Raw genomic sequence first — 26,667 nt, forward strand, 5'->3', positions numbered from 1 at the left:
GCATTATGAATATTTAGAAGTGCTTAAACTATAGTCATACTTGTCATTACCAAATGATAAGTATATTTTATAAAGCATAGAAAATTGCAGTCATTGAAAGTGTTACTTTATACATTTTAAATTGGCACTTTGTTTACAGATACCTCTAAAAAAAGAGGTGTTAGGTAGACGCACACTGATTTTATAATTTACTTCTTTCCTGTATATATACAGTATTTGTGGAGGAGGTGAAGTAGGTCAGCCATCATTAGTGAGATCTTGACAGAAAGCATGTTTACCGTTTAGGAAAGAATGCTGCATTGCACCGTCAGTTTCAATTAATTAGTCACTGTACATGAAAAGTATAGATTGATATAAAAGAGAGATGGATACAGAGATGTATTGATTGGCTTACATCAGGAGCAGGTTGTCATGCAGGGACCTAACTGACTGAAAGCGATAATAGTTTGCCTCCTCCACTGCTCGAGCTGTTATTGTATCTTTTAATACAAATGTTCTTTTGTTGCATTTAGCTTCTTCGGATAAAAGAAAGTCTGTTTGTTTTTCCGAGTGTATGACATTTTACCTTTGTTTTTGGTGTTCATGCTTTATAAGGTTAGGGTCTTAATAGAGAATACACTCTGCAAAGCGACAGGTCATGCACTAACACTGGTCTCAAATTACCTTCAAATCAGAAAACTCTGAAGAACCCCCTCGGTCTAGTGCTGAGCTTTATGTGAAAATACTGTTTTGAGGCACTGGGTTCTCGTCCTGCACAGCCCTGATGGAAAAACGCCCTGAAGGGTTGGCTGTGGTTCGGGCTCGTATGTTTTTAAAGAAATGGTGAATAATTGAACTGAATCTTTCCCTCCTCTTTAATTTGTTTTCTTCCCATCAATCGTAATGACAATATACAGTGATTTGTTTGCGATTGTGTATCTGACAGTTCAAGCCATGCTTGACTCAACCCATTTTTTTGTATTGATGCTTTATTGTGAAAGATAAGGCATACATATTGATATTGATGAGATGTACATGATAGTTGTCTTTTATATAAGGCTCATTAAGCAAACTTTCCGCTAAAATGCCTTCAGCTGTTACAGTCTGTGTTTATGTGCAGATTGTAAAGTGGACGTGTATTTGTTTCCGGTTAAATGCTGCATTGGAAAATGGTGGTGAATATCACTGAGCAATTTATATTTACGATCGTTAGAGCTGATCTGTGATCTTCAAGTTGCTTTCCCGCCCGCACACCTGGTGGACAGAGGTTTGTGAAAAGCATGTGTATTTCGGGGAAATTATGTGTATCCTTGTGCACAGGTGTAGTTGAACCCACACCATGGCTGGGTGGCTGACATGTTAGAACAGAGTCTGATTGGATTCCACGCTCCAGAAACATTAAACCCAGCGTTTCGAAGGGAGGTTGAAGTGAAGTGTGTGTTCATGTGTGTTCCTGCGTATTGCATGTGTTAGAATACTTGGTTGAGCACTATAATGGAACTAGTCAACACATGTATAATTGTTTGTGCCTTTTCAAGTGTGTTCCGAAAATATCATCTATTTCTGTATGAGTGTGTTTGTGTGCAAAGGCACTTCCTTTGGACGAGGCCATGCTGGAAGAGAGTTCAATTATCCTTCAGATCAAGGTCATTGAGCTGTGCCCTATCTCAGTGCTCCATCTATTAGCTGTCCCCTGTAGGGTCTAGGTATGGATGGATGGATGGATGGATGGATGGATGGAAAGCTTCGACCCCGACTTAAACCCAATCCCCTGCCGGTTGGGGAAGTTACTGCCAAGATGTAATCAGACTACCGATTACCTGTTTAAATTTGTAATTGGTTGTTTATTCCATTGGATGGATGTGTTTAATTTACTGTGGGGATTCAAGCTCAGTCAAATAGCCTTATTCATCTCAACATTTATTTATTGGTTGAATTTAGTAGGATGTTTTTTTTACCATTATAGCATGCAATACATTTACAGTGTTTTTAATCCCACTATATCTAATCTATAACCTTTCGCATCATACCATCGATCTTTTCCGCCGTTATCTGCTATACAATCTGCCCACTTGCTGTTGCCTGGGATAGGTCCCTTATGGTGGGAAAGGACATTTGTACTCTCGTTCTATCAAAAGATCTACCGCCCCTTGTGCTCCTCCGAGAACCTGTCTCCTTAAAACCTTTACCTTGTCTGTTTCTGAGGATTGGTTTTGGCCTCTGTTAATCGAGACACCGCTTTTACTGACTGATCTGCGAAAGTCCTCTCAGCGTGTGTCAGCTTTGAAGTAGCCAGGTGATAGGATCAAGGGATTGAAGTAACACACAGCTGATTTGAGCCTATACACTGTGGGGAGTCCCTGAAAAATGGTATAGAACAGAACAGTTTATGGTCTGATACATGTCAAATATTGTATTTTAGGTCAATAATATAAGTACTTCAGAAAGCAATATTGCAAATCTGCTCATCTTAAGTCTTGAAATACGTTTTCTGGATTACCTTCAAGCAAAAATAAAAGGGAAATTGCTTTTTGTCAAAGACAGGACCATTTTTCTTTCTACTTTTGTCCAGCCATCTTAAGTCTTGAAATACGTTTTCTGGATTACCTTCAAGCAAAAATAAAAGGGAAATTGCTTTTTGTCAAAGACAGGACCATTTTTCTTTCTACTTTTGTCCAGCACAAACGGCAATCAAACGTTTTATAGTTTATTGTAATGATAGTCAATAGAAGAAGTTAATGGCCTAAATATCTGGTTCAGTGGACGCACAGAAAAGAAATAACTGAATTGCAGCAGACAGGTGGCATTTTATTCTCTGAAAACCAAAATATACAGGTTTATGGTATCATATAGTTCAACATTACGCCATTACCAATACCAGTGATCATAGATACAGCACACAGCAATGATCGTTTAAACTATTCAACTTGGTTGTCATTTAAATCAGTGCTTTTAGCAATAATTAGCACTGATTCCTTATTGGTAAAGGATCAGATGTAAACTCATAAATCACTCTTCACTTGTCTGGTTATTAATACAAAATAATGATTCATCAGAAACTCATAGTAACATAGATACATAGTGCTATTTTAGAAAAAGCTGATTCCGACCACAATCAGACTTTTGTTTACCTACAGTATGTTTGGTAAACTAAAGCTACATTTCTGCTTTTTGTCACCAGATTGACCAGGCTTCAATGTTTTTGTATCGGCATGACAGTCACGAATGAATTAGTTGAGATTTATCCACGGATCTAGGGATAGGGGTAGAACCTAAAGAGAATAGACGCCCTCCAAACCTCCTGTATGGATTTTGTGAAAGAATGGGTTTAATACCACTTTTGTTGTAGCAATCCCAAGCTAAATCTGTTTTATTGTATCCATGGGACATAACATTCGATGACATTTAAGCCCTCTGTCTGTTCCTGTAGTGGAAATAAAGCTATTGAAAGCAAACTATCTGTTTTGTAGCTCAATATCCCAGTGGGAACCATACTAACACATTTCTTATTCCAGCCTTAAAGTTTACAGCTAGCACACCTGGTTGACCAAGCTCCCTGCCTTAATCTAAAACTCTTTAAAGCATAAAAAAAACACACTGTTTAGTCTAACTACCAGCCCCTCATCACCCTCTGGAATACAACTACATATTTTTATGATTTTCATAAACAAAAAGCCTATGGCTGTTAGAACAGAAAGTTTTAAAAATAATCGCTTTTAACTTTGCCCCGTATTTGTTTGCACAAGCACCCTCCATGACCCCCAAACCACCTGAGCTTCTGCTGGGATGTTGCTGATGTTGTTGATGTGCTCATGTTAATTAAATTACTTAGATCTGATTGGGGATGATTAGCATGCTAGCAGTAATAGCTAGCAGGGAATCCAATAGCCTATTATCATAATGAGTCCCTCTGGCGCGGTGTGTGGGTAGGTGGAGGAGAAAGAAAGTGAAGCGCTTATATTTGTTGCCCAGAGATAAGTAACATCAAATGACAAGAGTTTTTTAAAGCATAATACATGATTTAAATTGATTTGTCCAACCTGACTGCAATTAGATACTGTCACTGCTGGGATATGGCAAAGAGGAAACATGCAGTTTGCCAGTAAAACCAAAGAACACACTCAGATACATGAAAAGTTTAACCAATTTCTACATATTACTCATTAAAATATTTTTCCCAGAAGCCTTCTGAGTATAAGAAGAAATAAACAAGAAATAAACACATGCTATCATAGCCGGTCTCTAAAGGTATGTCTGTACAAACATTTCACACACATAAACACACACACTCACTTGTGGAGGAGGGCTCTGCACTGCGGCAGGCACCTGCAGCTGTGTCCTCTCTGCTCATTATACACCTGCTTCCACATTCTGGACTTCTGCTGCACATATGCTCACGACCTTGTGCTTAATATGGTTCAATGCAGCGTTTCTTTTTTGGGTTTCAGTGCATTTATGTTTAAAGAGTTGGGAATTTGTTGTTGCAGTTGAAACAATTTCTTTCATTTAATAACCTTTTTATGTTTTATTGAATTTATTTCCCCTGACTCTATCTCGTTGTACACCTGTTACTGCATATCCTCCTTTACTGTCCAACTTCCAAGGCCTGAGTGCTTTAAAAAGATGCTCCACAGCACCATGCAGAGTCACCAGTTTGTCTTAAGTTCATACTCCTTATTTTACTCTCACCAGAAAGCAAAAGCCCCAGAGAAAAGAAGGAACATCTCTATTTGCCCTCTGCTCATTACGTTTTTACAACATTTATATTTCACCCCATCGCCAGATAACCGATAAAAAGTTATTTCAGCACACATTCCTACTCCCCCACAAAGTTTGAATATACGCAGTGTTAAGTTAACTATATCTGTCCTCTGACTCACGTTCTCTCACATCTACTCCCTACCCACTAATGTCTGCTTCCAAAATAAGTTGAAGTGGATGTCGTTTTATGGCAGCTCAATCCAGTTTGAGAGAATGATGGGATTTAAAGTACATTTTTATATAACCGCTTGTGTCTTTCTTCCATTCCGCCTGTCCCATTCTTCCCCTAGATGCCAAGGCTTGCCCCTCCAAAGACTTCCAGTGCCGTAATGGGAAGTGCGTGGCACCGATCTTTGTGTGTGATGGCGACGATGACTGCGGGGACGCCAGCGATGAGGAGAAATGCACGGCTCCCACCTGCGGCCAGCACGAGTTCCGCTGCAATGACTCCGAGTGCATCCCCGCCCTGTGGAGCTGCGACGGAGACCCCGACTGCAAGGACAAGTCGGATGAGTCCATGGAGCGCTGCAGCCGGAGGACGGAGCCCCAGAAACCTCGCTGCCCGGTGGGAGAGTTCCAGTGTGGGAGCGGGGAGTGTGTCCACATGAACTGGAAGTGTGACGGAGATGCAGACTGCAAGGATAAATCTGATGAAGCAAACTGTGGTAAGTCATCTGTGGATATGTTGTATTAATGTGTATGGAGTAGTTGGATAAATGAGTAAATACACTCCTTAAGGATAATGCTGCTTTCGTTTGAACTATAATCAGGATAAACCCTCTAATTATCATAAATCCTATCACCCAGTAGCATAACCCTGTTGTCTTGTTTTCCGAACACTAAAGAAAAATAATAATTAGAGCAAAACAAACTTCTTTTTTTTTCTGAACAACTGCACAACTTTATTCAGTCCAGTCATGTACCTTGACCAGGAAGCAGCTTTGCCACTGATTTACATTTACAGTCATTGTTATGAATGTGTCATATAATCGCTATGGTTCTTTAAGGTAATGTATCTGTTATATGACTCAATGGCGTCACTCAGCACTTGTTTGGAGGGTGAATTCATTGTTGATTGTTTTATTTTTTTATTAATTTAATGGTAAATTAAAAAAGTTAATTCCAGCTTTAGGCTTTAATAAAGGCATTTAATGTATGCATGTTGGGGAACAATGGTTGTGGCTCTCCACTACTGAAGGCTTTTACTTCAAAGGCTGACATGTCATGTGTCGTGAACAAAGACTACGAGACAAATCATGTTGTGCCACCAAATGTTTGAAGGACGATCAAGGCTTCAACTTTATAATGATGAGTGTGTTGCAACTTTGTGATCTGTGGAAGCAGAAGGAGAAACTGTGTGTGTGTGTGTGTGTGTGTGTGTGTGTGTGTGTGTGTGTGTGTGTGTGTGTGTGTGTGTGTGTGTGTGTGTGTGTGTGTGTGTGTGTGTGTGTGTGTGTGTGTGTGTGTGTGTGTGTGTGTGTGTGTGTGTGTGTGTGTGTGTGTGTGTGTGTGTGTGTGTGTGGTGAAGGTCCTCCATGAAGTAAGACCCCCATCTGGTGTCCTCTTCACACACCCACACACCACTCAGGGAGATGACAGCAGCCTCGCACATACGACATGATACACGCACACCACACACACACACACACACACACACACACACACACACACACACACACACACACACACACACACACACACACACTCACACACACTCACACACACTCACACTCAAACGCACAGACACATGTTGATACCTGTGCTCACAAATACAGTCCCAGACAGCAGATTCTCATGCACTTGCAAATAATGAAATAATATTGCAATCATAGAGGCACTCCAGTCTGCTGTAGTCACTTCAAACGTGAATTACCATACAGTAAATACCGCAGAAAAAGAAACTGTGACAAAGTATAGACCACTGCACATACAGTGTCATAGTCATCTTTAAAACCCTGCCATCTCTCAATCATATGGTAACAACAGGTTATTATATATTATTATCTTTGAGGTTCAAACTACTATTTAGGTATGCACTGCATGAAATGCAGTTTTTTTTTCGTGTGAATAATGACTTCAAATTCAAATGTAATTATAGTAAACTATCCTGGTTATCAGCTGGTTATTCTTAGTTCTACCTATTGCCAAATATGTGAATTTGATAAACGACTATTGATTGGTTTCCTGAAATAACTGATCTTCTTAAGGTTTTCTTTTCCCTCAGAGGCGTCTTCCTTAGGGTTTTACAGGACCTTGAAATGCTTACATAAATTATGAATTTAAATGAAAACAAATTCCTTGAAAGTAATTGAAAATAGACAAAGACAAACAAGTGCTTGAATGTGTATGTTTTGTGCGAAAAGAAGAAATTAACATTTTTTGATATTTTTCTTTTACTTAATGTTAGTAAATAGGATCTTTTCCGCTTGTGTCTCTTGCAAATGTATAATTGTTTGACGCTCCACCTGTCTAGAGGAAGTACAATGGTAATAAACCTTGATATGTGTGTCTTAAAGGATGGGAAGTTCTTACATTTTAGGGAATTAAACCTGAAAATTCTTTGAAACTGATGTTTAGCAAGGTTTTGGGAAACCTGTAATGTAATGAAGTAGCCTAGCTTCTTAGCCTTATGACCAAATTGCAGTTTAATTTATTTAAAAAATACTTTACTCAATTTGATGGCTATCCTACTCAAATGTAATTTAGGTTTGCAGTTTAAGACTATATTTGGGAAGAATGCCATTACATACATAATACATAAACAAAAAACCAACGTGCTAATGTAGTTGAATAATTATGACTTCTGACTGTAAATCAAGTCGTCTTGCCTTGCCATCATGTGCCAGTGGAGTCATCTATCTCAATGTGTCAAATGAAATGTTCACTGTTTGACAGATGTGATGAGACAGAGCTGTGTGTACTATATGTATTTGATTGGGTTTGTGCGCGTGCTCATCACATTGTGAATAAAGGTGGGTGGTAGGAGCTTTGTGTGAAACAAGATGTAATAGATGTCGGGCTGATGTAAATGAGAAAGCAGAGCTCAGCTTGGGGAGGTGCAACATTTCAATGTAAATTAGAAATGTGAGAATCATTGCATGTCTCCAGTTTGTTCTCCCCTCCTCTATTCCATCAGACTTTGCTCATTCGCATGGACCCATCCCCTGGTTATTATCTCCCATCTTATTTGAAACATCTGTTCCAATAATCTTGTGTTATTTCACGCCATGCTGGGACAAGTGACTTCGAGGAGGTTAATCTAAATGAGAAATTTTCAAAACGTATCTCTACTTGGTTCTCTACTTTCAGTCCTGCCAACATTTCTGAAGATGGGAGTCCATTATTGTTGCTGTTCATCTAGAGATTCATCATAATTAGCTGAGTTAAGTTCCCAATCGTTTAACAGGAAGAGCCAGCACATGTAATGATGGCATAGGATTATTTATTCTATTAGTTTATCATTATAAATCCGCATACCTGTGTGTTCATGCCGAGTGCAAACATTTGCTGCTTACATGCACTTTAGTTTTGACGTGTGTGTGTGTGTGTGTGTGTGTGTGTGTGTGTGTGTGTGTGTGTGTGTGTGTGTGTGTGTGTGTGTGTGTGTGTGTGTGTGTGTGTGTGTGTGTGTGTGTGTGTGTGTGTGTGTGTGTGTGTGTGTGTGTGTGTGTGTGTGTGTGTGTGTGTGTGTGTGTGTGTGACCCGTATTTCCTGATACAGTGCTTGTGCACCACACTGTTTTGTGGCATCCAGCCATTGATCATGTCTTCCTACATTCCCTTTGCAGAGCCAGTCCAAAACACAAAACATGAATAATTAAACAGCCAGTTAAAAAGACGAATGAGTTAAATAAACCTGCCCTCGCTGTTAGAGCAAGCTCAAACAAATGCCCCTACACACTTACACACACACACACACACACACACACACACACACACACACACACACACACACACACACACACACACACACACACACACACACACACACACACACACACACACACACACACACACACACACACACACACACACACACACATAATGGATAGATGTGGATTTTCATTAGCTGATGAAGCAATACCTGCTTGCTTATTATTTCCATCGGCTTTTATCTGTGCAGGTATTCGTGTGACTGATTACTTTCGGATTGGGATGCACTCCGAGTTGGCTTAATAAGCAAAGCAACACAGAAGTGCATATCTTCATAGATACAGTTGAAATTATTGTTGGGGGTTTGTGTGTGTGTGTGTTTTTATGTGTGTAAAATCTTCACCTTTACAGGGATATAGATATTTAATTAGAGTAGACTTTTGGGAATGATTAAGATTCTTTTTTTTCTCCACCAGTGCCTACTGCCAATACCGGTATTTGTAACACCAACAAATTACAAGTTTACTGTAATTGTTATGGAAACAAAAAATGCTTATTCTAATATAAGTTGTGTTTGTTTTGTGTCCCCAGCCCTGCTCACATGTCGTCCTGATGAGTTCCAGTGTGGCGATGGATCCTGCATCCACGGCACCAAACAGTGCAATAAAGTACACGACTGTCCGGACTACAGTGATGAAGCCGGCTGTTTCAACAGTAAGTGTCAGATGACTAAAAGCCATTGAACAACAACGACACAGCTGTATTTAATACATTTTTACTTACAGTATATAATGCGGGAGGTCAGAACTCAGTTTTTTCATCTGAATGTTGGAATAAGATTCATATTCCGTGAGCAGAGAGAGAGAGAGATATCTGATATCTATAATCATTAGCTTCATGCATTTTTCACTGCCATTGTGGTCATACTTGATTCCCCCAACAAATCTATGTACAACTATGATACTACCAACAAGACTCACAGGGGATAGAGTAGCACAGATGGCTGCAGTTGGCTGCACAAGTGAAATCTGACCTTTCTGGAAACTGCTTAAAGAAGTGAGGTCTGTGCTGCTAATTCAATCAGAACATAGAGGAAAGATAGTCTAAGAGGCCTAATATCAAATTAATGTCTACATATGGTGTATGCATGACCTTGAGTGTGCATATTATAAAACAGAACAGTTTGAAGTCATTTTCAGAAACTTTGCATTTGAGGAATATTGATCTTTAAATGTTTAAAGTCCAGCTTTGAACCTGAAGTGTGTTTTTGTACTCTTTCTAATGCACCTGTATATTTGTGTGTAGAAGCTGTCATGTACTGTGCCACTGTGTCTGTTTGCGTTCAACAGTGTCACTAACTTGAATGTTATACACGGTTTGTTCAATTCAAACCCTGATCCCTAACTTTGTTGTGTCCTCTTCACAGTTACAAAGTGTGACGGGCAGAAAAAGTTCCGCTGTAAGAACGGGGAGTGTATTGACAGCAGCAAGGTGTGTGACAATGTGAAAGACTGCAAGGACTGGTCTGATGAACCGATGAAGGAGTGTGGTAAGATGATTATCCTCCGTTTCTCTTCATACACACACACACACACACACACACGCACGCACGCACAGGGCCGTGGGAAGTAGGGGTGCTGAGGGTGCTGCAGCACCCCCTGGTGGAGGACAGGGGAACTGCACTTCCACAAGATTAAATACACATATAATCAAAAAAAAGCCTTGATGTAACAACATTCATAATTAAGTAAAGATAACACCGTTTTCACCCCGGTTACATTTTCCATTTGCCCTGTACGATGGCCGCTGTAAGTGATGAAAGTGGGGGATATTGGCTTATCAGGCGCCCGCAGCTCAGAGCCAGCGTGATAGAGAGAGGGGGTGCACCGGTACCGGCGGGGAATGTTGTTAGCTTCTGCTGCGCTAACAGATATAAGAAGCTGTTTCTACAATAATGTGGAGGGAGAGCTCTCCTGTCAGACTGAGAGGCTCAGTGAGGTAAAGGACTCTGAGGGCTTAGATAGTTCACTTTAGTCTAAGTTATCTCAGTGGGTCTCAAATGTTTTGATCACAATTTATGTAAACAAATATTTCCAAGGCACTCCTTTATAATTATTAGGATAAATAAAAACAGGTTTGAAATCATTCCAATGTACTGTAGGACAGTAAACCAAAAATACTGTTTAAAACTGGAGATACTTAACAATATGCATAAATTAATTAATGTTAACTGATAAAATAAGATATAAATGAACCACAAAAATAAAACAAGTTAGCCTACATTTATTTGTTATTGGCTATGGGTTATTGGATATGTTCACATACTTATTTGATTATTAAAATGCAAACCGATCTTTTTCATATGGGTGTTTTAGAGTTGTATTCCCTAGATCAGTCTCTAGTTTGGGCGCTCAAAGTGCACCAGATTGAAGCATTTTACTTTAAAATGTTAAAAAAAATCTTCCCGGGGGGGCACCCCCGGACCCCCCTAGAGGATGTGAAGTTCACCCCCCAATTAAAACATGTTCAGGCAATACTAAATACATTTGAAGCCTTTTTATATAAGCTGTCCACCATATCAATACGTTTCTCTGTTTGTAGTGTATTGGTCTTTTGTAGAGGTTTTTCATTGCCAGCTAAAATCTTGCCTAGGGCAGCAAATTGGTGAAAACCGGCCCTGGTGTCATCCCCACAGCACCCCCCATTTGAAACATGTTCCCACGGCTATGCGCATGCACGCACGCACGCACGCACGCACGCACGCACGCACCTACGCACACACACACACACACACACACACACACACACACACACACACACACACACACACACACACACACACACACCACACATACAGAGGAACATTAGACCTTTCACCACCTCAGGCCAACATGGGTGTACATACTCTCTGGTGCGATATAACTAATGCACACCATCACCAGCTGCTTCTGATGTGGGTGGTCACTCTTCTAAGCAAAATAAGCTTCATTTGATCAAGGCAGGGTAAATCAAGAAATTTCTCAACGGCCTTGTTATGATCAAAGAGCTGAGCCAATCTGCCCTCTAGTGCGTTCGCAGCCAGGAAAACGTGATCGGACTACATTACCCATAAGGAACTACATGGATTATCCACACACCATTGATAATTACCACTTAGAGGGCTTCAGTCACGGATCTCACATCACAAGCAGTGCGGTCCAGCTGCTAACAGAGTGAGGCAGATGAGAAAAACATACCTGTTAATAAAATGTATATTGCTTGCACTCAAGTACTGGTACAGGATGGAGACTCTAGAGATCGCTCAAGGGGATCAAGCCGATCATCACCATAGGTTTAATACGATACTGTATCTCAGTGTGCTGCTCTTTCAGCTGGCTCTGATCTCTTTGCGGAGGGTAATAGACTGTAATGAGATTGACCAGTAACTGCATCATTAACTTTAAACATATTTTCAGGGTGTTTAAGCGCAAACCTGCACCCCACTTGTTTTAACTATAACTTACAAATGCCATTACATCAAACATGGGAAAAGAGCAGCATATGAAATGTCTTCAAAGTAACACGTTATTTACTTAACACATTTCTGTATCCTCAAGGTCTAACATGGGTTTTGAATGAATTTCCTGCTCTTTCGCATCAGTGTTTACTTGCTAGCAATCTCCTATGTCCCTGCATTTGTTGGTATATTGTTTAAAGTGTACAGTAGTTGCATTATCACTGCCAACTGTCAATCAGTGAAATAGCATGGAACTGAGAGCAGGATGTGAGGCATGTGCTTGCATGATGTAAATAAAACAGGGACCCGCACATAAATAACACTTTATTTCCACAAGACTTTGGAGCTCTGCAGCAGTGATTAGCTACCATTCAGCCGCAATATCATTAGTGAGGATGGTCACTAATGTTGGGCCATAAAGAATGGCTCATCCCAAAGGCCTGTCAAGTTTTCCTTACCGAACTCCTAAACTGTTGACACAAAGTTGGAAGTGCCTTGAATATAACTTGAACTTTATGAAGATTTCCCTTGAAGGAGGACTTCAAAGACTTCTCGTTTTTATTAGGTCAGTAAAATGTAGTCATTGGGAGTGCGACACATCTTTTGAAAAAAAGGCAGAGACTGAACACATCATGTCTACTTTTTTTGCTTTTAAAATAACTTGATATATTGACAGTGTCCACATATTTAAAGCCTAAAGTGTCTTCTGTAGAACAAATAATCAGGGGAAATAGGTGTTGTAATTATGAATACACTGACTGCACTTCAGAAAACAACCTTATTATCTGTTAAATTTCTCTTGAAGTCTAAATCTCCTTTTTTTCTCTCATCTTAACTCTATTCTTGCATTCTCTCTCATTTTCAGTCTCGTTCTGTCTCACAGACAAACCTGTAGCCTTAAAGCTTTAATCTTTAATGTACTCCGGTAATGAAGTGCCAGCTTTAGTCTTCTACAGCGATCTCTTTCTACTCCCTTGAGGGTATTTTAAAGACAAACGAATATAATGGAGCTGCAGACACAGATACAAAATGAAGGTTTTTCCCTTTTTAAAATACAAAGAAAGGAAGAAGGAAAATGGAGGCTCTGAAATGAGAGGATGAAGGTCAGCATGTAACAATAGGAGTGGAGTGGCACCTGGTACACGTGGCCAAGCTCGCTGTTGGAGTATGGATTGATTCCAGTTAGATTTGGCTGACACTGTGCCTGTACACAGACACAAAAGCATTCCAATGAATATACTGTACACACACACACACACACACACACACACACACACACACACACACACACACACACACACACACACACACACACACACACACACACACACACACACACACACACACACACACACACACACTTGACAGGACTTATCTCTACTGGCAGGATGAATACAACTATGAACACACACAAACTTTTGGTGTTTGTCTTTCTGTCCAACTATTTCTTTCTGTTTCATCTAGGCTGAATTTCTGTCCAAAAGACTGCTGGAATTATTTCATCAATATTCAACTCTTCTTTACTTCCCTCCCCTCCTGTTCCCCCCCCCCCCCCCCCCCCCCCCCCCCCTCTCTCTCTACAGGCCTGAATGAGTGCTCAGACAACAACGGCGGCTGCTCTCACATCTGCAGGGACCGAAAAATTGGTTACGAGTGCGACTGCCCCTCTGGGTACAAACTCATGGACAAAAAGACATGTGGAGGTAAAGAAAAGATGAGATTTGAAATGAAATAACCACCTTAATGCAGAAGACCATTAACGTAACATTATACTTTGTCTGGGCTGGTGTGATCTACATGCTGTTTGTCCACCCTCCCCAGTTTTATTTGACAATTTCACAGGGTTCAAACTCTACTGCTATTCATATTATTATACTTTCATAATAAAATAAGTCATTTTATCTATCCAATAATGAACAAATTATGGAACTTAATTTGAAAAAGGGATAAACTGCTGCAAAACGACATTAAAAAGAAAAAAAAGCTCATATGTTCTTACCGTCTCTAAAACCACAAAGCCAGATTTTTAGTATTTTCTGTTATTTTTTATTAAATTATACTCTCAAGATAATATACAAAGTGCAGATAGGAAAGCTTTAAAGTTGCCCAACAGTGATTTGTTTTCAGTTTCCCCTGCTTCACAGCGCTAAGCTCGACCAAACACATCTGGATTCCTGATCTCAATCAGATCAAATTTGTATCGATCTTCTCTCTGTGCTATTGGTTTGCTTACAAACAAGCTATTTCCCAAAATGTTAGCCAGTTGTGCTATGGTTTTATTTGGTTAAGTTGTTAAAGCGTACAATCCGGTGTCCTAAATTAGCAAGCACGGACAATGTATCTGTGCAGTGGACATCTTTAAAATCAGATTCATCACATGTCTCTCCACAGATATAGATGAATGTGAGAACCCGGATGCCTGCAGTCAGATTTGCATCAACTACAAAGGAGATTATAAGTGTGAATGCTACGAAGGCTACGAGATGGACCCTGCCTCTAAGACCTGCAAGGCCGTTGGTGAGCACTTTAACTCTCTCACACACACACACACACACACACACACACACACACACACACACACACACACACACACACACACACACACACACACACACACACACACACACACACACACACACACACACACACACACACAGGCCGTTTCTCAATCGCGAGGAAACTGGCTTCCAAGCCAATATTTCAAGGATACTACGTCATCGAGTGCCGCTGAAGGACTGTTCCAATCTCCAGCATACTTGGAATTCCACCGAGGCCACTTCCTTGGTTTGGGGGTAATTTCGAGGCTGCACATGGGTAGACTTCGCGTCCTTCAAATCCCCACAATGCTTTGCGCACGGACCAATTTCAAAAACCCTTGCGGAGAATGGCTGAACCGACGCAGCACATCACACATTTAAATGTAAGTATGTAGTGGCGTAGAACATGTGTTGGTAAATATGTTACTTTGTTGCATTTGTTATCACCAAAAATGTGTTCCGTGAAAGTAAAGCAATTTCATAATTAGATAGACATTGTGAGGTTTATTTTCGGTACAGTTTATGTTGAAACCGTTAGAGAGAATGGCACACTTGTTCGCCTTTTCCATTCTTCTTTGTTTTCCGAAGCCGTGTCTTGGAAGTATACTTGCTTCGTTTCTGAAGGAAGTGACTTGGAAGTATGCGACTACCAAGCCAGTATCCTCGCGATTGAGAAACGGCCACACATTTGTTCGGGTTAAGACCCACACCTTCGAAGATGGATGTTCTCACAAACACACAGTCATGGGCAGACATGTACACGAAGAGAATCACATGTCGAAATCAACCCTTATATACACACCAATTACTCTCTCATTCCATCACCTCTAGCTACAGAGGCACATTCCACACTATTCTCACACTGTGGGATATTGTGAAGCGGGAAGCTCGCTTTGTATGCAGGCCTTGCAGAGCAATCTGTGCAAAGATAAATATTTGCCACCTTTTTCTGCAGTCCTCACTAATGAAAAGTTTGCAGCCAGCTGCTTCTGCTCCCTCTGGAGTGTCATAGAAAGGACGTTCTGTGGGGAGAGGGCCTTCCCGCACACTGAGCAGGGTCTGAAACCCTCTTTGGCCTGCGTACACACTCCGAGCAGTGGTTTGAATAGAGATCAAATCTGGTCCTTTAAGCTAAACCAGGCAAATTGGTCCAGTTAAATCTTGAAGTAAAGATCGACTTCATCCTGTTATTTACACCTAAAACCCGACAAGCTCCATGTTGTACTTCATCAACAATTTAACCAACTGGAGATAACAATTCCTGCTACCAATTACAAAATAGAGCTTTTAATATTTACTGAAGTTATGATAAAATGGACTTATATTTTTAAATATATATTTAGCAGAGCTGAAAGCAGAATTTCAGTGCTATTGCTAATTCGAAATGACATGTCATTTTCACTTGAAGGGTACCTAAATAGATTTGTATAAGTAGAAATAAATATTTAGTGCATACAATGTTATGCATTTTACAGGAAACATAAACTTGCCCTGGCAGTTTCAATGCCTCATGACTACCCATTTACCTGAAGTGGGAATGGAACCATTAACTGATTAAGTTACACAGTAAATTAACTTTTTTTGTGGGGCAAGAGGGAGAAAAGAGTGTTACCAGTGATTACCACCATCAGTCTTAGGTTGAGTCATTATTGGATCAAGTGGTCTAGTAATGAGAGAGCTTGGAGCAGAAAACAGGACCTCACTCTTAAGTTAAGTGGCATAAAAACCACCATTGATTGCTTCATGCCTCTCTCTGTGAATCCTTATTGCTCTAAGGCAGCACAAACAGTCCTTGTCAGAGGCCAAGACATTTGTCAGAGGAGAAGAAAGGTAGGAGGAGGATAAATGGATGGACGGATGCATTGTTGGAATGTCTTTCTGCTCATTGAGGTAATGTTGAGAGAGTTAATAGTGGCACATGTCATAGCGTCCCGAAGGAGACGGCCTCAATATGAAAATGTGACAGGATTATTGAGGTTTATGTAGTCAGAGGCACAAATAGAGATAGGAACATAAATAAAAAGATTTTTGCTTCGTGAAGCTGACATAATGTGGACATAATGAAGCCGGATTTGCCTGTGAACTCATTCCTAGACGCAAGTGTGCACACATTCACATTCATTAACATAGATGAACACTTTGAGATTCCGGTCACACAAATGAACACATAGTTATTTCGAGTAGTCGAGTTATGGTTCGTGCACATACATACACTGCCCAGAAGGAGTGTGACATTCTGTGATAAGATGTGACACGTGCCGAGTGCCAATATCGTTTGCTCTGAAGTTCAGGCTTTTTCTATCTCGGAGGCTCACAGAAAAACACTAGTACGGTAGTTTAAATGCAATGGCATATATTAAATAATAGTTTTTCTTACTGCATTTTCCACTTGTGCTTGTTGTAGTTGGTGCAAGTTGAGCCTGTGTAGATAATTGAATAAGATAACCTTTACTCTTTGTATTCTCCAATGTACAAAGAATGAGTTCACACATGGTTTCATGCCCTGCAGATGAATTTCCGAGTAATACGTAACGCTAGCAATGCTAATTCAAATTAAAGTACTAGACCTGTTCCCTCCGCTCAGCTGGTATTTGTGAATGTGTGTGTGGTGGTGTTACTACATGGCAGCGTCCATAAAGTACTTGAATAAAGACTTGTACTCACTAATTAAACATATTGTTTTTTTGTGTTTACACTTTATGGTTTTCATGCCACACTGAGTCTTCAATTTGAGCTATTGTTTTGTGTTTAGGACAGAGCTAGACAGAGTGTGGGAGTTTACAGAAAGTATCAGAGGGATGGATCCACACAGGCAGCAGTTTCTTTACCAGTTTAGTCTTCTCTCATACATAAATTAGAGTTGAAGCCAAATTGACTTTGACAGGGCCAAGACCGAGAAGGAGAGGAATGAAAATATGAATGCATATAGTAAACATAAAGTGAAATAACACCTCGACCCCATTCCTTAACATATAACAAGTATGTCAAAACTGATCACTCAACACAGAGAGAATTACTGCAGCACAAATTCGAGAGAAAATATTTCGCAAGTGTCTAAATAAAATCAAGCAGTTCAATTCTTCTACTAGAGAATAAACTGCTGCCAGAAACAAATATTTATATATTAATACAATTGCTTATTGTTCATGTTACTGCAAGGAAAATGGACATAACATATATTTAATAATTTTGTTATTGAAATAAAAAATGTGCAGGGTTGCTTAAAGAAAAAAAAACACATGCTGCAGATTTAAAGTGTCACACAAAATAATGGCGTTCCTAACTAGCTTTCATTAAAAGCACCCTTATGAGAAAACGATGGGACTGATAAGTCATTGTAAGAACTTTAGCAAACTCAATAGCAGTTGTTTTTGGGGCAAACGTTGAATATTTTATGAATGCAGCTAACTTTCTTAAATGTTTTCATAATAAAAGTTTCTAAAATGTTCAGGCAGGAGTAAAGATAAGGATGAGAAAGATGTGACGGCATGAAAACAATACAGGTACACACACACACACACACACACACACACACACACACACACACACACACACACACACACACACACACACACACACACACACACACACACACACATACACACTGGTTGATAAAAGCAGGGCGCGCTGTCACATCGATGCTGAGGAAATGTACAAACTGCCTGTGGACCAAAACTCGTACTTTCCGTTTTTCGCTGTTGTTTCCATATCTTGTTCCTTGTTCTCTCATCTACAGTGTACTGCAGGCTAACCACAGTGCCAAGGCCAGTTTTCACCACACTTGACAGTTTGAGCACACACTTTTCAAAACTGGGTTTAAAGCAGTGGTCAGATTCACCCCATTGTCAAATTATTGTGCCATGGGACCCAAGACTTTGTGGAGCACTGTCAAACCTCATCTCAGAAGTTTTATTCGCAGTTTTTTGCTTTTAATATGCAAGCACAAAACAATGTATTCTGTCTTCCTTCAGGAATATTGGTATCAGAATCAGAATTAGAATACCTTTATTAGTTTATTTGTTAAGTTGTTACAGCAGAAAAAGAGCCACAGACAGCTTAATGTTAAACATGTTACATATGTTACATGCATTAAAAAGTACTAAATAAAAGAAAAAATTATGATATAATTCAAAATAAAAAGTTACACAATTTACAAAATACACATCCTGTAACAGTTTCTTAGGATTTAGCAGCCAGGTATATATTGCACAGTTATTAACGGCATATATATATATATTGTATTTAACAGCAAGTAATGGATGCTTGTATATATCCAATACAACTATATATATTTATCGTATACTTTATATCTGTCATTCTTTCAGTGACCTATCGTGTTTTATAATGGTCTCCAAAACCACCACCAACAACAACAGCATTTATCTTTTGAAGACTCTGGCGACCCATCACATATAATGAAGGGTTGCTTTGTCATGAGGTGGATGACTTTTGACAGAAGGTTAATTTCTCTCCCTGCTTCAGCGTCTATTCAGCATTACATAGCAAGGTCAATATGTTTTAACGAGCATGGCTGACCTAGACATTTGTTTCTACTCCCAGACGTAACATCATCCTAATAATAACCTCATCCAGTGTTGGCCTGTTCACACTGGCTGCAACTAGACATCCCCATCATCCTGCAGAATTTCATGCCTTTTCCTGACCGGGTCAAAGTGACCTTTCTGTCTGTCTTGGGTGTTTTCATCTCCACAACATAAACATCTGCTTGGTTGCAAATTAAATGAATTCTCCTTCTGTGCCGGACAGCAATTCCCAAGCCGGAAATGATCTTTTTCCTCTGCTTTATCTTAATTGGCCAACAGGCAGAACGGCCCTGAACTAGCAGAACAGATTCAAATGTATCCGGGGATCCTATACTCTGTTAGGAAAGCTGACTGTTGCTTTGCAGGGATATATTGAGGAGAGATAATAATGCACATTTTGATGCTATGTCATAGCTAGAGGAAAACAGTGAGTCAGCTTTGTTTCAATTTGAGAAGGACAGACTGCTGCAACAACAGAGTGATGAGGGATAAGTGATGTGAAAAGTGTGTCGGGGGATTTATGAAAGAGAAGTCCATTTCTGTTCGTATTAATGCATACTTTAAAAATGTTCTCCCTTTTCTCTCTTCCACCTTACCCATCTGACTTTCTTTCCCCTGCTGTTATTAGATTAGTTTATTTACTTTCTACCCCCAAATTACATAATGTTCTTCATTTCACCATATCTTCCTCCGTCACATTGCTTGTGCCTGTCTCTATCTTGTTTCGTTGCTCTCTCACTCCGTCTCCCCCTCTCTCTGCTGGTGAAAATGATGATTTCAAACTTAGCAGTCAGAGGAAAATGATTGGAACCAAACAGTAGTACAAATGTAATATTTTCTCCCTGTGCCGTAGCCTGTGTTAAACCAGGGCTGAGGAAACCTATTTAGGGATGGTTGGCTCTGTGTGAAAGTATGAAATTGTGTGCGTGTGGGCGTACCTCAGTGTGACTGTTGCCCAACTCTGTCTCGTTAGGCGGCATTTCAGCTTTACTGGGCAGTGTGGAGTGGAGAGAAACATGACAGATAGGGTAGAGAAGTGAAGATGAAGGAAAATAGATGGATGGGTATCGGTGTAGGAGACAGAAATCCTGGACAACAGCACTGTTGAGCTAAAACAAAGGTTGTTTTGGAGTGTCTACCATATGCAGGAATGCAAAGTAATTTTTTGTATATGTATGAGGTTTGACCTTGTCAAATGCAGGACATGATTTCAAATGCTTGACTCACGCTCACCTACAGCCTGCTGAAAAATGTGCCCAAGGTAACTGATGTGCCAGCCAACAGCTCATACTGAACCGAACCTAGAAACACTTTTGACAAGCTGTTGTACTAAAAATAGAACAATGTGTCATGTCTAGTTTTTGGTGAACTTTGTCCACCTGCACATTGTGCTTCATTACATCACCCGGCTGCAGAACGCACACTCAAATTCACATAGTACACACAAAGACCTTTTAAATGAGTGTCTCCTTTTTAATGTTTCTTTGCTTTCAACTATGGCCACATTACGTAATGTATGTGTTCATTTTTCTGTGTAAATAATTCAGTGAGCAGCATTAAGTCAAAAGTATTCTGTGTGTACAAAATGTATTCTCCTTTTTAAAAGGTTTATAGGAATAATTTAATTGATGCCCACATCATTAAAAATACATGCATTAAAGACCTAAATAATACAATGCAAAACACAACACTATTTGTCTCACATCATGTTCTCTCTTCAGAATAAGAATAAATACCCGACAATAAACATGGTGTCTTTTTATTACAGTGTGTAGGTTTTTCACTGCTAAAGTACATCTAAAGGGGGGAAAGGGCTAGTGAACACTGATTGATTCCGAGGTAACAAACACAGAGCAGTGATATGTAAATAGAATAGAATAAAAATGGTGTCTTAAGTCGCCGGTTCAGCAAACACTCGGTCGACCTCTGACCTTAACCTGTACTCTGGAACAGCTAGCAGGCCTAACTCAGCAGATCTGAGAAATCTTTTATGAAAGGAAGGGGTTAAAGTTCACTAATGTATTCTATCGCTGGGCCATGTAAATTCTGAACGATCTTTTTTAATGGATTCAAGGGCAAGGTTTGCCATTGCAAGTGACTAATAATAATATCAGCATGACTGCATAAAACACTATTTTATTTCATATCACCATTTCTGGCAATGTTCATGTCTTGTTGACGTGATAACAGCAAAATAACATCAAACTGTACAGCCAGTGAGCTGCATTGGTATGAAGTCAATGTGACCTTGTCTGTTTCAGTCTCAGGAACGGTGTGGATTGAATTACTTTAGCGAATATTCAGATATGCAGGTTAACCTTTCAAATACCGGTTTGGGTGTGTGCTACATTTTATATATATATATATATACAGATACACTAGCTATGACTGACGGTCAAATGACCCCCCCGTCTTGTAGGGAGTTGGTTGAAAATGATAAATGTGATCTCATTCGGGGTTACAATAGTAGGTTAATGGCTGTCAAGGGTCTCCATACATCTCTTGAGATTTGCAACCAATCTGTCCAATTTCGTTGTTATTCTTCGGCAGACTCATACATTGTTGTGACGTGAATGTCATTTCTGCTCCCTCAGGAAAAAGTCCGTACCTGATGTTCACCAACCGCCATGAGATCCGTCGAATTGACCTGCTGAAGAGCGAATATACACAGGTTGTCCCCACGCTGAAGAACGCAGTGGCCCTGGATGTAGACGTGTCCATTAACAAGATGTTCTGGTGTGATCTCTACCATCGTAAAATATACAGGTATACACAACACACTCAGACATACACAGACACACCATTAACCGTACATTATGATTTGTTTAGTATTTGAACTCACATTGAAGCCTATAAAACCACTTTGCTAGATTAGAACATTAGGTGTTAAGAATCACATTATATTCTTGTGCGTCAGCCATTCTGTCATTCATTTGTCCTCTACCTATCCATCTTGTCTGCTTCAAACTGTCAGACCTTCTGGTAGCAAGACCCACCTGGGGGGGGGGGGGGGGGGGTGTGTGTGTGTGTGTGTGTGTGTGTGTGTGTGTGTGTGTGTGTGTGTGTCACACCTGGAGGGCTGTGTCATCTGTCAGTAAAAAGTGGACTTGTTTGTCCTTCAAGCACAAACAGTATTTGCACACACAGAATTACTGGTATTATTATTGTGTGTGTGTGCCTGTGTGTCACCCCGAAGGCTGACAGGATGTGGGAGGGGCCTTCTATGATCTCAGCTGAGCCATATGCTATCTCTAATTCCACTGCCTCAATAATCACCACCATTACTCATTTGCATATAGACACACGCACATAAGCATACTTCCACACAGACCCAGTTGTACTCTCAAGGGCTTGTGACGGAGAAAGGACAAATGAACTAATTCATTATGATAAGCTTTGTTAGAATCATATCAACACACAAAGACACCTTAAATGGGCTGCAACAAGTGAAATGTGTGCAGGTAGATCAGCCTGAGTTGATGTTGGATGTTTTTTTTCTCCCTGCTTTCCTTTTTTAATTCAACCAAGAGCATTAAAGTGTATCATCGGATCAATGCATTTATGCTGCAGATTTTGTGACATCCGCTCCTTTTTCTAGCTCATAAGCTCCATAAAAACCTCATGGCCCTATTAAAGGCACAGTGCCCTCCACATTCACAGCTTTACTCATTCAGACAATAGAAGCCCTGGATGAATAAAGTTCTTCACTGCTTTGCAGAGGGAACTTCAATCAACTCAACTAAAAAAATAGCTATGGCTTTGTTCGTAACAGGTGCTATTTTCAGAAAAAGTCCACTGAGATGTATTAAAGGTGCTATACATATATATTTTGCAATTTAGATTACCTGGTTTGATTTCCGATGGTCTAGGCACATGCAGTTCATCACTGCCTCCTGCCGATAGCATTTGTATGTCAACTTTGATTACGGCTTAAATTTTACAATACTTCAATCAAAAAATGCTCTTTTAAAATTAAAAATGTTGTTCTTTGCTCATCTGTATTATGCCCTCCTGTTTTAAAAAACTGAATACCTTGAATCTCAAAGCTAAGGATATGATTGATTGCAACTTGTACCCAAGCATTGTATCTTTTATCCTAGTACTTTCTCTCTGCTACAGATGTTTTTACCAAATAGAAATAAATGTTATTTTCAAAGTTATTCATCCTCATTGCCCCTCACTCCAACAGTGTGGTTTTCCAGGCTAATTCATAGTGATTAGCAAGCTACGGGTCGATGACTTGCTAACTTCCGTCTGTGATGGAGATGTCTGTAGTAAACAATAATACATCCAATTAAAGATGCAATCTGCTCAGTGGGTTTGGACTCATCAGTCTCTGTCTTATTTCTAACTCCAGTCTGCCCTCCATACATCCCTCCAACCTGCTCATTCTAGTTAATCTTAATATGTGTAATTAAAAACAGGGATGTCATGAGAATTGCCAATATTCTGTGAAATAATTCCTTTTCTATGCCTTATATATCTACAACAATCTGTACAATAGGGTGTGTAAGGAGTAATTATGACGTGATTATTTTATTGAACAAGGAATATTATGACTTTAATTTCAAACACAGGAGTTTATATATAGTGTAGTATATTTACTTGATCACGGATTCATCCGTATCCATTTTTCTTCAGCCCTCAATGTAATTTGCTGCGTGTGAGACAGGTGTTGGATCCATGCAATAAACCCTGACACGAGAGATATAGTATCCATCACAAGACAGCAGCAGGCTAACTTTCCCCCCATAGATGAAGATGTCTGAGGTGGCAAACAGTAATTCAGCCCATTAACAACGCAAGCTGCTGCCAAGCCCCAGCTCATCCATCTCCTCCTCATCTTCTGCTCCAAAGCTACCTCGCCAGCCTTTAGTTAAGCTGCTCCTCCTGTTTGCACTCATCATCGGAATTCTGGTTCTTAAACGAGACATTCGTTTTCCAGCTTTCCAACAAGGTTGTAGTATTTTTATTGTTGTATAGATTCAAAGGCTTTATTGTCATATGCACAGTATCTACAGTGTAGTTATGGCCATGAAAAGCCTAAGTCCCAGGCTCCTCCAACAATGTAACATAAATATATATAAGACATAAAACAATAAAACACATTTAAAAAACAATAAAAATAGTGCAAGAAGAAACAGAGTAGTAATAAAATAGTGCAAAATAATGAAGTAATGCAGATGAAGTAAACTATATACATGCATACATGTAGATGTCAAAGAAAATACAATGAGCCAAATTGCAACAGAATATTGTAAATGACAGTAAATTAAGGTAAAACCAAGTATAGCCCTCATGTGAAGGAAAATGCTGTCATACGTTCAAAGATACTAAGTGTAGAAAAGGAAAAAATAAAAGCAGAAATGGGGAAAAAGAAGATTGGACGGACAACAAGTGGAATGCAAGAGGAAAAAGGCGAGAGATTGAAAAGACAAGCGACAGGAAAACACAGAGGGAGAGAAAAAGAGGCAGGGGGTTTTATAAGATACTGTCAGATAAAGACCTAGTATTTCTCCTTCAGAGGAGCTGTACAATACTATTTCCTCAACATGTGAAACTCAGATTCAGGCACGTGCTACACTCCATCTAGCAATATAGCAAAGTACAACTTGTGTGATTTTCTTTCGTCTCTTTTTCGACCTGTTCCTAAATCATTGGGTATTTCATGATTTCCACAACAGTGACTGACACAGCTCCTCTCCTCCACCCTCCAGTGCTTACATCAACAAGGCCAGTGACCCATCACAGCAAGTGACTCTCATCGACTCGCTCAACTCCCCCGAGGGCCTGGCCGTTGACTGGGTCCACAAGAACATCTACTGGACCGACTCCGGCAACAAGAGCATCTCCGTCGCCACTGGAGACGGCAGGAAGAGAAAAGTGCTGATAGCCACGGAGCTGAGCGAGCCGCGGGCCATCGCAGTGGATCCACACCAAGGGTGAGCTTTAGGCAGATGGACAATGTGCCAGAAGATGGCAAAGTCAATTTGTACTAAACCGTAGCAACACCATGCCTGCACCCATCTGTTAGATTAGGCAGCTCAACAATTATTTGGAGATACGACAGGACTCTTATCTGCCTTTTTCCCTTTGTCTCGGATGTCTTCAGTTCCCCAAAGGGCTCTTTTTACAACTCTACAAAGCTAGACTAGCATGAAATAAACGCAAAAGAAGCCCAGCTTTCATTAAGACACACATTCGTGAAAGTGATCCAATTTTCCGGTATCAGAAGTTTTGCTCAGTATCTACTTTATTCTAGTGTCTTCAAGGCCTGTTTCAGAATTAAAGCAATTTGATTTTGTCGAGAAAATGAGATCAAGAGTCAGACAAGGACATTGTGTGATAGAGTACAGTACACCGATTGAGGCACATAGTTATATTCGAAATACTCACTATGACATTGCACATGAAAAACCTAGTGACTGCCACTGAATTGTTTCCATCTATATGTAACTGGTTTGTATGTGTCTCTCCACAGATTTATGTACTGGTCAGATTGGGGAGATCAGGCCAAAATCGAGAAGGCCGGGATGAATGGAGTGGACCGACAAGTCCTGGTGTCTGAACACATCGAGTGGCCAAATGGAATCACCCTGGGTAAGGAAGAACATAAAATATGCTACTTTAAACATGCAACGCTTTTTGAAGAGAACTATCAGATGATGCAGGGACAGGGAACATAATCAACTCTGAGAGCAGTCTTATAGACACAGTTATAATGTTGATATTGCTTTTTGGAGAAAGAGGGAAGTATTTGAGTTCACACCACTGAAAGACAGAGACTCAGAGAAAGACAGAAACAAAAGACAATCAGCCAGAGCTAAGAGAAGAAACCAGTCTAGGGTAGCTCCAACCCTCGAGCTGCTCTTATTGTTGTAGCAGCTCAGTTTGTGTGCCTCTCATCAATCAAGCCAGCAAACACAGGCCTCTGAATTAATAAGCCAGACCTCTGTGCTGTCAATACCTCTCATCATCCCTTTCAACTCCCTCCGCGGCACCAGCCAATTTCTCTGAGCTGCCCTTGCCTGAGGAGTAAGAGAGGCATGCAGTTGCCACACTCTGTGGAATTGAGGTGTCACTACATGTGTTTGAAAACAAATTATTTTTTAGAGTAAGGGGAATGAGAGAGTTGGCCAGACCGCTTGGAAGGGGAGCTGGATTATTTCCGCTTCTTCACTGGTTTTATACAGCGAGCATAACAGTTTTTTGTCAGAAAATGGAACCGGAATGATAAATGAAAATAACTTGGTTTTAAGTTTTTTTGGCGTGACCATGTCAATTCAGTTTCCTTTTAAGTTACATTACATACTATGGACGTGATGAAACTCCTGCTCTTTTAAAGTACACTTTTTTTGGAATTCCTTCCAATATTGAATTGCACGCTTTAATCCAAAGCAATATCAAAAGGGGTATCACAGTGTTGTTTCTACCAGTATTGTTAACTAAATCAGGGTGTCCGCGGGTTCTTAAAAAGT

At 40.1% G+C, this 26,667-nt stretch overlaps 1 protein-coding gene across 5 annotated transcripts in view; it reads left to right on the forward strand.

Moving 5' to 3' along the window:
* The window catches only part of lrp8 (low density lipoprotein receptor-related protein 8, apolipoprotein e receptor), a 163,354-nt gene that overhangs the window by 110,945 nt on the left and 25,742 nt on the right, over positions 1 to 26,667 (forward strand). For all 5 annotated transcript variants that reach the window (XM_079668092.1, XM_079668088.1, XM_079668090.1 and 2 more), the window contains exons 5-12: positions 5,031 to 5,405; positions 9,204 to 9,326; positions 10,039 to 10,161; positions 13,692 to 13,811; positions 14,500 to 14,625; positions 21,784 to 21,955; positions 24,907 to 25,131; positions 25,671 to 25,789. In XM_079668092.1, coding sequence (XP_079524218.1) covers positions 5,031 to 5,405; positions 9,204 to 9,326; positions 10,039 to 10,161; positions 13,692 to 13,811; positions 14,500 to 14,625; positions 21,784 to 21,955; positions 24,907 to 25,131; positions 25,671 to 25,789 — 1,383 coding nt within the window. The remainder of the gene's footprint in view (positions 1 to 5,030; positions 5,406 to 9,203; positions 9,327 to 10,038; positions 10,162 to 13,691; positions 13,812 to 14,499; positions 14,626 to 21,783; positions 21,956 to 24,906; positions 25,132 to 25,670; positions 25,790 to 26,667) is intronic.

This window comes from Notothenia rossii, assembly GCF_949606895.1.
Source record: "Notothenia rossii genome assembly, chromosome: 1".
NCBI lineage: Eukaryota > Metazoa > Chordata > Actinopteri > Perciformes > Nototheniidae > Notothenia > Notothenia rossii.